Below are 14,963 nucleotides of genomic sequence, written 5' to 3'. Positions count from 1 at the left end.
TTCCAAGCTCAACGTGAACACATTGCCCCTTAAGTACATCTTGTCTAATGGAGAATGCAACAGCAGAAGTTTTCCTGAAGTACTAAGAAAGAAGCAATCCACAGGAGCTAATGATTTGGCATTCATTCTGCCCAAGCCAGCAAAATGCAGCTTGGAATTAAATTGACACTTCATTATTGACACAATAAATCAAATGTTCTCCTGTGTAATCCATAAAAGTAAACCAGGCATGAGATACCTCACAGCAGATTAGCTCTCAGCTACTTGATTACTCCACACCACTCCCACTCTGCAGCATTCTCCCCTCCATAAAAACAGCAGGTACTTTAGCAAGAAGTTATTCACCAAAATGATGACCAGCAGTATGAGCACACAGAGTATCCCCTGTCCTCTTCACCTCTCAGGATGCTTATGCAAGACTGCATTAATTCACTGGAAAGCTACTGCTTTGCAGCACAAATCCCTCAAATACACCTCATGGAAAACCTTGGCCTTACTGTGGCTGTATAAAGTAATCCCCAAGTCAGCTCAAGCATCTCCTCATTACAAGGAAAACAGTAAAGTGCTGGAGCATGTCTGGAGAGCAGCTACACTGGTGAAGGACCTTGAATACAACAGAATGGTTTAGGTTGGAAGGGACCTCAAAAATCATCTAGTTCCAACCCCACACCATAGGCAGGTACACCTCCCACTAGAACAGGCTGCTCAAGGCCTCTTTTAACCTAGCTTTGAACACCTCCAGGCAGGGACCATTCAGAACCTCCCTGGTCAGCCTGTTTCAGTGCTTCACCACTCAACCAGTAAATAAGTTCTTTCTAACATTTAGTCTAAATCTCCCCTCTGCCAGTTCAAACCCATTACTTTTTGTCCTGTCATTACAAGACCTTGTAAATAGTCCCTCCCCAGTCTTTCTGTAGGCCCCCTTCAGGTACTGGAAGGCCACTCTATGGTCTCTTCAAAGCTCTGTCTTCTCCAGGCTGCAGAGCCCCATCTCTCACAGCCTGTCCTCATAGCACAGCTGCTCCAGTCCTCTAAGCATCATACAAGTCCTGTGAGGAGCAGGTGAGGGAACTGGGATTGTTTAGTCTAGACAAAAAGAGATGAAAGGGAGACTTCTTGTCCTCCCTGAAAGGAGACTGGAGCAAGGTGGGGTTGGTCTCTTCTCACAAGTAACAAACAATAAGAAGAAATAGCCTCAAGTTGCAGTGAGGGAGGTTTAGGTGGGACATAAATAAAAATGTCTTCACTGAAAATGTTGTCACTGCTCAAGGCAGTGGTAGAGGCCACATCCCTGGAGGGATTTCAAAGCCACATAAATAAAGTGCTGAGGGACAAGGTTCAGTGATAAATTTGGCAGTGCTGGTTTGGACTTAATATTAAAAGTTATTTTCCAATCAGAATTATTCTATGATTAACCAACTGAGCTAGCACAATCACAGCTGGCTACATCACTACCTTAGGGGGATCCCTACGGAGCTCTCCAGGCTACATCACTGTCCCAAAGAACATCCTAGGATGAAAGCAGGATGCTCCAGACAAGGCAGAGGACTCACCAAAGTCATGAGTAAGACAGAAAGCACTCCCAGCATTTACCTGCTAATCTATAGCTAAGATTATCCTGCAAGTCCAAAGTACCAAATGGTTATGAAGTACAGAAATAGAAGTGCCAGCAGGTAGCAGTCTTGGTCCTCCTGTAACTTCTGGGGCTGAAATCAGACCTATCGTCTCTTTTCAACCACCAGCTTTGAAAGCATTTGGGGGAAAGTTTATGCCTGGTTGGAGAGGAAAACACAGTCAAGTCAAACTGTTTGTTATGTATTAAAAAAAACACTTACTGTGATTGCCATGGGGTACAGCACTCATAAGCAACACCCACCCTGGCAGCAGCTTTGTCTAGAAGCAAGTCCATGATGGTAATGGCTCTCAAGACAGATTTTCAAACCACTAAGATCTATGAAGCCCATGCTCCTGCTTTGCCTACTGATGGGCAACCAAAGCTCAATTTCCATCTCATTCCACCCTACAACAGCACCTGTAAGTACCACCAAGGGCAGCACTGCAATTTTCTTCCTTTGCAGGCTTCTTTGTGTCACTGACTAGCAGCGTTTTGGGGCACTTAAGGGCAAGACAGGCTTCACTGGGGACCACTTCAGCAGCTCACGCAGCCAGGATAATGATGGTTACAATGGTAAGTTGGTGGTTAAAACTGACAAATTATTTCCCATTAGTCACTTTAGCTTGTTTCCAAAGCAGACATTTTCTGAGCAATCTTCCAGTTGTTTCCAAAACGTTTCAAAACACACCAAGCAGTCACAGAATTGCTTAGATTGGAAAAGACCTTCCAGATCCGTGAGTCCAATCATTAGTTTCACACTGTCAAGTCCTTGACTAAATCAAATCCCTCAGCACAACATCTCAACACTTTGGCCCTTGCCCCTCTCTCCAGTGCTGTGACTGGTAGCAAGTGACTGGCTGCTGGCAAGGAGGGAGTTGTGTTTTAGGTGAAAGCAAAGGATCAGCTACGCTTTTGCTTGGAAGGTGATATGCTGAGACTGCCGCCAAGCTGTGTATTGCTGGGGAGACAGGCACAGACTCTCCTCTGTTCCTTTTACAGGCCACATCTGTGTTCTCCAGGAGTCTGGGGGAATGAAAGGTGTAACCTTTTGCTTAGGCCTTGGGAGGTTCCAGAAATGGCAGTTTGGTTCTGTGTGCCTCCCTTTCTGAAGTCCACTGCTGCAGCTGTCCATGAGCATGCTCACAGTCAGAGGGGAAACCCAAGCACCAGCCTTCACCTGAAGGCTGCTGGCTAAGGAGTGGCACCAAACTTTCTGCAAGCCTCATACCCTGCAGTTACTCCAAAATGAAAATCCAGGAGTGCCAAGTAAAAGCAGCATCACTGCAGTTACAGGCAGGCTGGGATGTTTACCTGAGCTCTTGGAGTCCTTTACACAGAGAAACAATTTTGTTAACTGTTCTCTTTCTCTGCGACATGCTGAGACATGACAGAATTTCTTGGACTGGCAGAACCATTCAGGCTCATCCAGTCCAATCATTAGTTTCACACTGACAAGTCCTTGACTAAACCAAAGCCCTCAGCATATCTCATCACTAGGAATCGCTATGCTTGGGAAGGACCACCAGCATCAGCCAGTCCAATCTTCAGCCCAGCAGCCTTCATCACCAGACCATAGCCTCAAGCACCACATCCAATCTCCTCTGAAACACCTCCAGGGATGGTGACTCCACCTCCCTGGGCAGCCTGTGCCAGTGCCTGACCACCTGCTCAGGAAACAACTTCCTCCCAAAAGCCAACCTAAACCTCCCCTGATGCAACTTGAGGCCATTTCCTCTTGTTCTATCATTAGCAACTGGGGAGAAGAGACCAGCTCCAGCCTCACTGCAACCTCCTTTTTGGGCAGTTGTAGAGAGCAGTAAGGTCCCCTCTGAGCCTCCTCTTCTCCAGACTAAACACCCCCAGCTCCCTCAGCTGCTCCTAATAGGCCATGTTTGCCAGACCTCTCCCAAGCCTCATCACCCTTCTCTGCACCTGCTGCAGCACCTCAATGTTCCTCCTGTACTGTGGTGTACAGAGTTAGCCCTCCGGGGAGTGACCTTAAACCTGAACCCAGGTGTCTTGACCCCTCCCCAAGGACAGGTCTGAACACCACCAGGTGATTCATGGTTAGCCCACTCCCCCTTCCTGTCTGAAGGTCTAGAAAAGCAGGGAGTGCAGAGAGAGAGAAGAGTAAGTCTCCCCTGCTTTTTTTAATAGACCTTTAGAGAGGAAGGGGGAGTGAGCTAACCATGAATCACCTGGTGGTGTTCAGACGCACTCCTGGGGAAGGCTCAAGGCCACCTAGGGGCAGGTCCAAGGTCACTCCCCCTGGAGGGTTAACTCTGTACATGTGGTGACCAAAACCAGACACAATTCCCTATTCCATAGAAGCAGCAAACTAGAACCATCAGTTTTGAAATGAAACATCACATATTTGGTCATTTTAAGCTGGTTGACAAAAATCAATGTAACTGCATGGAAAACTCACACTCGAGCAGGTGCTACTGCTTTTCAAAGCATCAACAGCAAGAGCTTCACACGGAGAAGATGCTGACACACAAATTTAGTCACAGAATGGGTTGGAAGGGACCTCCAAAGGCCTTCTAGTCTGACTCCCTTGCACTAAGCAGGGACATCCTCCACCAGATCAGCTTGCTCAGAGTCTTGTCAAGCCTGACCTTGAATATCCTTAGAGACAGGGTCTTAGCTCACTGGGCAACATGTTCCAGTGTCCCACTACCTTCATCGTTGTGCTAGTTTGAGCCTAGCTAGAATGTTTTGGGGAGAGGAATTAGATGACAGGCTGTGAAAAGCAAACAATGGTGATGTCTGCTGCACTCATAGGCTTGCTGAAATGAATAAAAACAAGAACATGAATATAGATAGCAGAGTCGCTCTCTGGGCTTTGTGGGCTGCACCTCCCTCTAACCTAACCTGCCATCTTTGTGACTTATCTACCTGCTTTCCTAATCCCCGTGGCCAACCCTCCAAACTTCCCTTGAATATAAGGCAAGACCTGGGGTAAGGGAGAGGAGTGGGAGGAAGGTGGAAGGGTGATTGTGAGCCCCTCCTGGGGACTCAGGTTTCTGGGAGGGGAGCTATGTTTCTGTGTTAAACTTGTATATAACTGTACCTATTGTAAATACCTGCTTGTATATCGTGCTAAGCTGTAAATATAAAGCTTCACTCAACCTCCAGAGCTGCTGAGTCTAGTCTGGGTGATTTTCCACAGGGGGTGGGGGGGCAGGGAACACCCTAACAGCACAATAGTGCAGAAGTTGTTCCTAACATCCACTCTAAATTCACTCTGAGAGTCACAGAATCAACCAGGTTGGAAGAGACCTCCAAGATCATCCAGTCCAATCCACAAGACCATAGCACAAAGTGCCTCTTCTCTAATTTCAAACCCTGGCCCTTCATGCTATTACTCCAGGCCTTTGTAAACAGTCACTCTAGCCTTTTTGTAGGGTCCATCCAGGTACTGAAGGAACAAACACTGCCTTCTGGTTATTGCTCATACTACTTCTTCATTCAAGATGAAACCACATAATTAATATAGGAACTGCAGGCATTTTCAGAACCTGATAGAAACCTAATTCTTAACTCACCATCATGCTTTTAACACTGAAGCCAGGACTATGTTTCCTCCCTTCCTGAACACACTTGATGCTGTTGTTCTCTAAGCACAAGTGTAGATGGCATTTATTTAGCAGCTGTCATGCAAGATATCCAAACAGTTCCACACTTTGCACATAAAACTCCTCTGTCAAGAAGTTAACATCTGGGGGCTGACAGTCTTCATTAATGCCTGCAGACAGGAGTTTAAATTGGACAAAAGCCTCTTTTGTTCTTTGAGGTGCACTGCGGGAGGCCAAGAAACCTGATCTCCCACAGCTCACCCCAAACATCAATGTTCTCCAGAACAGGAGACAGGCAAAACCCTCCTGCCTTCCCTCTAAACCCAATCTCTGACCAAATGCTCAAGACACTGCTTTCCAGAAAGAGAGAAACAAAGCAGCTCTCCTGTCTGCTGCTTGTCAAACTGCAGACAGCAACCACAGCTGATAAGGTTCCCTGCAATGCACAGAGATTATGAACCTGGCAGAGGTGAGCTGCACCCTGACCAGCAGCATCACAACTCAGGTGGGGACAGAGGACTGCCTGGAGCCTTACATTTCTACAATTTTCCTTGCTAAACTAATCTTCTACAAATAGATCTTAAAGTGTTTGAGTTGAAGGCAATCTTCCAGTCTTTTTTTTTGTGGATGGACAGCTGGAGATGAGCTGGCATCATGTTCTCATAGCCTAGAACCAGCCATGTCCTGGGCTAACCCCCAGCTGTGTGAGGAGCAGAGGGAGGAAGAGGATTCTACCCCTTTGCTCTGCTGAGCCCACACCTGCAGTGCTGGGGCCAGCTCTGGAGTCCTTAGCACAGGAGAGACAAGGGCCCTGGAGTGAGGCCAGAGGACGTCACAACAACGATGGGAAATGTGAAAGTCCTCTGATGTGAGGCCAGGTTGGGATAGTTGAGCTTGTTCAGCCTGGGGGAGACAAGGCTCTGAGGAGACCTTAACTTCCCATACTTAAAGTGGCTGATCACAGCACTGGGGGCAATCCTTCCAGCAGGCTCTGCTGTGCCAGGATAAAGGGTGATGGTTTGTAACTAAAGGAGCAAGACTAAGACTAGCAAGAAAGAAGACATTTTTGACACTAAGACACTGTCACAGGTCACCAAGACAAATGGTAGCAGTGTCATCCTGGGAACCTCTCCAGGGCAGGCTGTTTGGGACTCTGAGTAACCCACTGTATCACAGAACCAGCCAAGTTGGAAGAGACCTCCAAGCCCATCCAGCCAAACCTAGCACCCAATCCTGTCCAATCAACTAGTTAGTACACCATGGCATTAAGTGGCTCAGCCAGGCTTTGCTTGAACACGTCCAGGGACAGCAACTCCACCACCTCCCTGGGCAGCCCATTCCAATGCCAATCACTCCCTCTGACAACAACTTCCTCCTAACAGCCAGCCTAGACCTCCCCTGGCTCAACTTCAGACTCTGTCCCCTTTCTCTCTGGCTGCTTGTCTGGCAGAAGAGACCAACCCCACCTGGCTACAGCCTCCCTTCAGGGAGCTGGAGACAGCAATGAGGTCAGCCCTGAGCCTCCTCTTCTCCAGGACAAACACCCCCAGCTCCCTCAGCCTCTCCTCACAGGGCTGTGCTCCAGGACCCTCACCACCTTCCTTGCCCTTCTCTGGACACCTTCCAGCACCTCAACATCTCTCTTGAATTGAGGAGCCCAGAACTGGACACAGCACTCAAGGTGTGGCCTGACCAATGCTCAGCACAGGGGTAGAGTAACCTCCCTTGTCTCACTGGCCACACTGTTCCTGAGCCAGGCCAGGATGTCATTGGCTCTCCTGCCCACCTGGGCACACTGCTGCCTCAGCTTCAGCTACTCTATACCAGCATCCCCAGGTCCCTCTCTGCCTGGCTGCTCTCCAGCCACTCTGTCCCCAGCCTGTAGTGCTGCTTGGGGTTGTTGTGGCCAAAGTATGGGACCCTGCACTTGGCCTTGTTCAATCTCATCCCATTGGCCTCTGCTCACCCATCCAGCCTGGCAAGGTCCCTCTGCAGGGCTCTCATGCATCCCTGCTGACTGCAAGGGGATTGGAATTAGAGGTCCCTTCCCATCCAAAGCAGTCTACAGTTTTATCACACGTTTACAGATTAGGAGAGTAGACCCTGGAGGATTTATTCTTTTTCCCTGTACCAGTGCCACCCCTTACAGCACAGACATCACTTACTTTCTGGTTGCTTTTCATTGGGTGTTATGGACCTGACGAAGTCCTGCGGCGTCATGAACACCTCTGACTCTCCATGCTCGTTTATCACTTTCAGTGTCGCAAAGTATCTGAAGATTTTGTCCGGTGTGGAGTAGGCTCTGATCCTGTTCTCATATTCCATCACCTAGAAACGAAGTTAAACCAGCATGAGATGTGCATGGTTCACAAAATTGTGGAGTTTGGAAAGGATCACTGGAGACCATCCAGCCAAAAGTCCCCTGCTAAAAGCAAGGTCACCCACAGCAGGTTGCTCAGGATCACAATGTTCAGAAGGGGTTGGAATCTCTCCAGAGAAAGAGACTCCACACCCTCTCTGGGCAGCTTGCTCCAGGGCTCCAGCACCTCTTGCTGAGGTGGAACTTTCTGTGCTTCAGTTCATATCCATTGCCCCTTGTCCTGTCAGTGAGCACCAGTGAAGAGGCAGGCCCCACTGCCTTGACACCCATCCTTAAGGTATTTTTAGACAGCGATCAGATCTTCTCCAGGCTAAGCTGCCCCAGGTCTCTCAACCTTTCCCCATAAGAGAGATCTATTGGAGGGTAGGAGAGCCCTGCAGAGGGACCTTGCCAGGCTGGATGGGTGGGCAGAGGCCAATGGGATGAGATTAAACAAGGCCAGGTGCAGGGTTCTGCCCTTCAGCCCCAACAAGCCCAAGCAGCACTACAGGCTGGGGACAGAGTGGCTGAGAGCAGCCAGGCAGAGAGGGAGCTGGGGGTGCTGGGAGAGAGTAGCTGAAGATGAGGCAGCAGTGTGCCCAGGTGGGCAGGAGAGGCAATGGCATCCTGGGCTGGCTCAGGAAGAGTGTGGCCAGCAGGACAAGGGAGGTTCTTCTGCCCCTGTGCTCAGCACTGCTCAGGCCACAGCTTGAGTGCTGTGTCCAGTTATGGGCCCCTCAATTCAAGAGAGATGTTGAGGTGCTGGAAAGGGCAAGGAAGCTGGTGAGGGGCCTGGAGCACAGCCCTGTGAGGAGAGGCTGAGGGAGCTGGGGGTGTGCAGCCTGGAGAAGAGGAGGCTCAGGGCAGACCTCATTGCTGTCTACAACTCCCTGAATGGAGCAGCAAGAGAACAAGGGGACACAGTGTCAAGTTGTGCCAGGGGAGGTCTAGGCTGGAGGTTAGCAGGAAGTTGTTGGCAGAGAGAATGATTGGCATTGGAATGGGCTGCCCAGGGAGGTGGTGGAGTCACCATCCCTGGGGGTGTTGAAGCAAAGCCTGGGTGAGGCACTTAGTGCCATGGTCTAGTTGATTGGGCAGGGCTGGGTGCTAGGTTGGACTGGATGATATTGGACATCTCTTCCAAGCTGCTTGATTCAATGATTCTAAGCACAGCATTGAAGGCTTTGATTCATGACTTAGAAATGAAGCAAAAAAGAAGTCTTGGAGAGCTGGAAGAGACCTCTACTTTCAACCTGAGTCTTGGGAAAAAACTACTTGGAGCCAGAGCTGGTTGCTCAGCCAGCAAGCCTCAGTTTTTCCCCTCTTTATCATGTTGGCCAAATGCTGCACAAAAGTTCTTTACTCACTCCTCTCCCCACCAATCTGCCACTTGCTAACTCTGCCAGTAATGATTATGTTGTGCCTAGAACTACTTTCCCCAAGACACAACTGGAATTAATCAACAAGAAAGCTTTTAAAAACAAAAATCACACCATAAGGCCACAAGGGAGGGAAAGGGCACAAAGACCTCTGCCTCCTAATGTATTACAACAGAAAACTTTCCTTGTTAGTTCAGCTTTTTCTTCTTGCATTATACACCATGTTTAACATCTTGAATGTACTTGAAAACCTTCAGTACTTCTGGCCAAGAGCCACAGGAGAAAAGAAAAAAGCCACCAAATAACCCAACAATCTGCTGGAAGAGAACAGGCAAGATCAAGGGTACTCTCAAGGCAGCTGTAGATCATTTAAGGCTTGGGTAGTGTTTTGGCCTTGCTCATCAGCTCAAACAGCTTCCCCATCCCCCATGTTTATCAGGCAGAAAAAACCCTCTCTAGTTTTTCCTTATTTCCAGCATAAAACAAACCAAAGGCTCTTTCCAGCATAAAACAGACCAAAGGCAAGGAACCAGGAGTACAGAAAGCCTGTCTCCTCCATGTTTGCTCCAGCTCTGATCTCCAGCTAATGCATCCACAGAAAACATTATCTGTCATCTCAATACCTGAAGTGTTCTCCCCACTCTTAACACCACCATAGCTTTCCCATAATTCAGAGATGTCCTTGCATCAACCACTACTACCAGCTCCCTCTTTCCTGCAGCCACCTGCACAGTTTTTTATCCCTAGTCCTTTTTGCCGCTAGCCTTTGCACCTAGAATCAACAACCCAACCCTGAGTTTACTGCTACCGCCCACAAAGTCCTCCAGGGATAAGGGAGATGGCTAAGTCACAGGTTACAGAAGCAGAGGATAGCAGGGATTGGGAGTAACCTCTGGAGGTCATCAAGTCCAAGGCAGGTTCATCTGAAAAGCTGTTGTCAGCTGAACCACAGTAGAGAACAGCATGAACTTTCTCAACTCTTGATAGCTGCATCTGTCTGTCTACAGGTCCCCCTGGCAGGCAGTAACTTACTAGGCCACAGTGACTTTTGACTTGTGATTGTAGGTTCATATCTCATTACTTCCTGTAGCATGACCTGATCTCATGAATAAACATCTTGATCAGCCAAAATACTTTAAGTATTAAGTTCAAGCATGACAACTAAAACCAGCTACATCAAAGGCAAGACCAGACCCAAGAGCAGACCCAGCAGACCATGACCAGCAGCTCCCTCCATCCAGGACACACAGCCTGCTTTCTAGCTAAAACTCTTGTTACTTCATATTTTCCAAGCCTGGGGAAGATCTTCTTGCAAGGCACAATCAAATGCTCTCTTTCAATGCTGCTTTTTCACTCAGCAACTCCACTAATGCAACAGAGACACTGACACTTCTGCCACCAAAACCAGGTTTCATTTTATCCCATTAAACTTGACATCTGCAGTGCAGATTCTCTCCATGTCTGTTTAATGGTCTAGCTCAGATGTTACTGACAGGCCTGTTGCTGTCAGGAGTTTCTCTCCTCGTTTTTGGAGTGTGATCCTTGTTGGTCCTTGCCTGACATCTTCATGAAGGCTCCACCCTTACAATCCATCAACTTGACTGCCCTTTTTCTTATCCCCAAGTTCAGGGTATTCCTCAAGGCCTCTGCTTTATTGATGTAAAATAGTGTCTATTTTGTTTTGACTGTGGGCATAGCCATTTTCCAACACTCTATTCAGATACAAGCTACATCCTCAACTCCATCACAATCATTACTTGCAACAGAACCTAAGCACGCCTTCCCTAGATCATGACACTCAGACATTGAGATCACCTCCTGGAAGAAGCAGTGGGTTCCCCTACACTAGACAGGTTTAAGGCTGATATTGACAGAGTGCTGGGCAACCTCATTTCAACTACTCTACCACCTAGAAGGTTGCTCCCAAAGCCATGTGAAGAGACTCCCAAAAGCTTATTAACACCACCAGCTGTACAAAGATCTCCTGCTTCAGCTGTGCTTCAGCACAGCTACTCTGCATACACCTGTAAACACAGAGGTTGTCCCCATGCAGTCTGTGCTTTCACAAGGTGACAGAAGTGGTTTGGGGCTTCCTCCCGACCAACAAAACCATCTGAATGCCTTCCTAAAACCAGGACCTAAGTACGCAGCAAAAGGAAAGCTGACCCTCTCATGTTGCGTTAAGCACCCAGGCAACACCAGACAGCAAAGTAGGCAACTAAAGATGTGTCCTGACCTTCACAGAAACACAGAATCACTCAGGGTTGGAAAGGATCACAAGGATCATCTAGTTCCAAACCCCCTGCCACAGGCAGGGACACCCTACCCTAGAGCAGGCTGCACACAGCCTCAGCTATGGGGCCTCAACCACCTCCCCGGGAAACCCATTCCAGCCTCTCACCACTCTCATGATCAACAACTTCCTCCTCATGGCCACTCTCAATCTCCCCACCTCCAGCTTTGCTCCCTTCCCCCTAGTCCTGGCACTCCCTCACAGCCTCAAAAGTCCCTCCCCAGCTTTTTTGGAGGTCCCCTTCAGATACTGGAAGGTCACAAGAAGGTCACTTCAGAGCCTCCTCTTCTGCAGACTCAACAGCCCCAACTCTTTCACTCTGTCCTCACAGCAGAGCTGCTCCAGCCCTCTCAGCATCCTCCTGGACCTGCTCTGGACACACTCAAGCATCTCCACATCCCTCTTGCAATGGAGGCTCCAGAACTGGATGCAGTACTCCAGGTGGGGTCTCAGCAGAGCACAGTAGAGGGGGAGAATCACCTCCCTGGCTCTACTGGCCACACTTCTCCTGATGCAGCCCAGGCTCTGCTTGGCTTTCTGGGCTGCAAGTGCACACTGCTGGCTCCTGTTGAGCTTCTCATCCAGCAGCACCCCCAAGTCCCTCTCCTCAGGGCTGCTCTCCAGCCACTCACTGCCCAGCCTGCATTTGTGCTTGGCATTGCCTCCACCCAGACGCAGGACCTTGCACTTGGTCCTGTTGAACCTCATGACGTTGGTTTGTGCCCACGTCTCCAACTTGTTCAGGTCCCTCTGGATGGCATCTCTGCCCTCCTGCCTGTCTGCTGCACCACACATCTTGGTGTGGTCAGCAAACTTGCTGAAGCTGCACTCAAAGCCTCTGTCTATGGCACCCACAAAGATGTTGAATAGGGCTGGTGCCAGGACTGATTCCTGAGGGTCTCTGCTTGTCGCCGTCTTCCCCTTGGCTATGGAGCCATTGACAGCCACTCTTTGGGTGCAGCCATCAAGCCAGTTCCTTGTCCATCCAGTGATCCACCTATCAAACCCATGTGTCACCAGCTTGGAGACCAGGATGTGATGCAGGACACCTTTTGATGCCAACTCTGCCACATTTGGCTGAAGACAGCTGATCTCCCATCTCCACAAAAGCTTAAAGCAGCTGCTCAAGCCCACTGCAGTACAAGAAAACAGGCATTACCTGATAGGAGGTTGGAGTTTCAGATCCAAAAGGGAACATGACTGCACACAGCTACTCAAAGTTTCATGCTAAGTTATCCATCTGCATCCTTGAGAGTTCAAGCAATTAGCTGTAACATGCACGAAGCTACAATTTTCAAGACAAACACAGTCTTGAAAAACTAGCAAGGACTCTGCTAGTTTGAGCCCAGCTGGGATACTTTGGTGAGAAGAATCAGATGACAGGCTGTGAAAAGTAAACAATGCTGATGGCTACTGCACTCATAGGCTTGCTGAGATGGATAAAAACAAGAACGTAAAAATAGAGAAGAGAGTCTCTCTCTGGGCCTTTTGAGCTGCACTTCTCTTTCTAACCTGCCTGACTAATCCTTCTGCTTCCTAACCTCCCTGGCTGACCCTCCAGACTACCTAAACATAAAGCAAAGTCTGGGGTAAGGTAGACGGGTACGAGGAAGGTGGAAGGGTGGTTGGGAGCCCCTCCTGGGGACTCTGGTTACTGTTGTGTTTTGGCTTTGCTTTTTAACTTGTACATTTCTGTTGTGTTTTGGCTTTGCTTTTTAACTTGTACATTTCTGTCCATAGCTGTATATATACTATAAATAACTGCTTGTATATTGTGCTAAGCTGTAAGCATAAAGCTTCCTTCAATTTCCAACTGGCTGAGTCTAGTCTGGGTGATTTTAAGTGGGGGGGGGGGGGTGCAGCTAACACCCAAACCATCCCAGGGACATCAGCCCTGAATAAATCAGCCTATGCCAACAAAGAGTTGAACCTGAAGTACTTGTTTAGTATCTTGCAGGATGCTTTCAGCACTTTTCTTCCTCAAACTTTCCAACAAGAAGTGAGTAAATGCAAGAACTACTTACTCCTTCCCTTTTGCCTGCAGCTGAACTCACAATTACCTCACTTTCATTGACATGAACTCATCAGCTGGCAAAAACTAATGCATGTGCTAGAATTCAGCCTTCTGACTTCAACACTACATTCAGTGTGAAGCCAGGGCAAAAAGGGAACAGCGAAGACCCTGCAAATGAGAACAACTCATTGATTCCTCTCACTTGCTCCCTGTGATAGGACAAGGAGCAATGAGTGCAAGTTGCAGCAAAAGAGGTTCCACCTCAACACAACTTCTCTACTGTAATGGTCACTGGAACAGGCTTCCCAGGGAGGTTGTGGGATCTCCTTCTCTGGAAACTCTGAAGACCTGTCTGGATGTGTTCCTCTGTGCTAGATAGCATTGCCCTGCTCTGGCAGGAGGACTGGACTCCATGATCTCCTTGGATCCCTTGCAACCCCTAACATCCTGTGATTGAAGCCTGGGAGCTAAACACATCGTGGGTGATAACATGGGCGTCCTGTTCTTACTGTGCAAATGTGATGATAAAAGCACATTTGGGAGTACACACATCATGTGAGATATTTTCTCCTCAGTGCTTCAGAAACATCTGGAAACAAAAATCATCCCAGACAAGTCTTTCCTCCTCCTGTGACCTCTTGCACCTGTCCTTCATCATAAAACCATCTGCGTTGGAAGGAACCTTAAAGATGATCTCATTCCAACCTCCCTGCCATCGGCAGGGGCACCTTCCACTAGACCAGGCTGCTCAAGGTCTCATCCAACCTGGCCTTGAACACCTCCAGGGAGAGGACACCCACAGCCTCCCTGGGCAACCTGCTCCAGTGTCTCACCACCCTCACTGCAAAGAAATTTCTCCTAATATCCAGTCTGAATCTGCTCTCTTCCAGGTCAAAGTCATTGCCCCATATCACTACAAGCCCTTGTAAAAACTTCCCCCCAGCTTTCTCAAAGCCCAAACTCTCTCAGCCTATCCCCATAGGAGAGAGAATTCTGGCATTCTGATCACCTGTGGGCCTCCTGTGGACCAACTCCAACAGTTTGAAGTCCTTCTTGTGTTGGGGACACCAAAATTTGATGCTGTGGAGAACAACCAAAAAATCTGAGCCTGCCTCCTAGAATCAAAGCCTCACAGCACATGAGGCCTCCAGAAAGATTCTGTGGCCAAAAGGGAAAAGTTGCATTTTGGCATTTATTAAGGTAATGTCTACTGGAGACAGAAGATCAACAAAAAATCCCCACTGCTCTACAAGAGCAAAGCTGCTCTCCAGACAGACAATGGTTATGCTAAGCCTCTGGTTAACAGGAAAAAAATTAAATCCCATGTAGACATGAAAACAAAGCTCCAAATTAACATCACAGTTCACTTCCAGAGCATCACCAGGGTCTTCCTGAGCATGTGGCAGAATAGAATCAGGGTTGGAAGAGACCACAATGATCAGCCAGTTCCAAACCCCCTGCCATGGGCAGGAACACCCTACCCTAGAGCAGCCTGCACACAGCCTCAGCCAGCCTGGCCTTAAACACCTCCAGCCATGGGGCCTCAAACACCTCCCTGGGAAACTCATTCCAGCCTCTCACCACTCTCATGCTCAACAACTTCCTCCTCACAGCCAGCCTCAATCTCCCCACCTCCAGCTTTGCTCCATTCCCCCTAGTCCTGGCACTCCCTCACAGCCTCAAAAGTCCCTCCCCAGATTTTTTGGAGACCTCTTCAGATCCTGG

At 48.7% G+C, this 14,963-nt stretch overlaps 1 protein-coding gene across 3 annotated transcripts in view; it reads right to left on the bottom strand.

Annotated features, from left to right (window-relative positions):
* The window catches only part of MICU1 (mitochondrial calcium uptake 1), a 197,896-nt gene that overhangs the window by 125,415 nt on the left and 57,518 nt on the right, over window positions 1-14,963 (bottom strand). For all 3 annotated transcript variants that reach the window (XM_064145034.1, XM_064145036.1, XM_064145035.1), the window contains exon 4: window positions 7,359-7,521. In XM_064145034.1, coding sequence (XP_064001104.1) covers window positions 7,359-7,521 — 163 coding nt within the window. The remainder of the gene's footprint in view (window positions 1-7,358; window positions 7,522-14,963) is intronic.

This window comes from Pogoniulus pusillus, chromosome 6 (assembly GCF_015220805.1).
Source record: "Pogoniulus pusillus isolate bPogPus1 chromosome 6, bPogPus1.pri, whole genome shotgun sequence".
Lineage (NCBI taxonomy): Eukaryota > Metazoa > Chordata > Aves > Piciformes > Lybiidae > Pogoniulus > Pogoniulus pusillus.
Note: the sequence above shows the minus strand (reverse complement) of the source record. Positions and strands in the feature narration are given on the sequence as shown.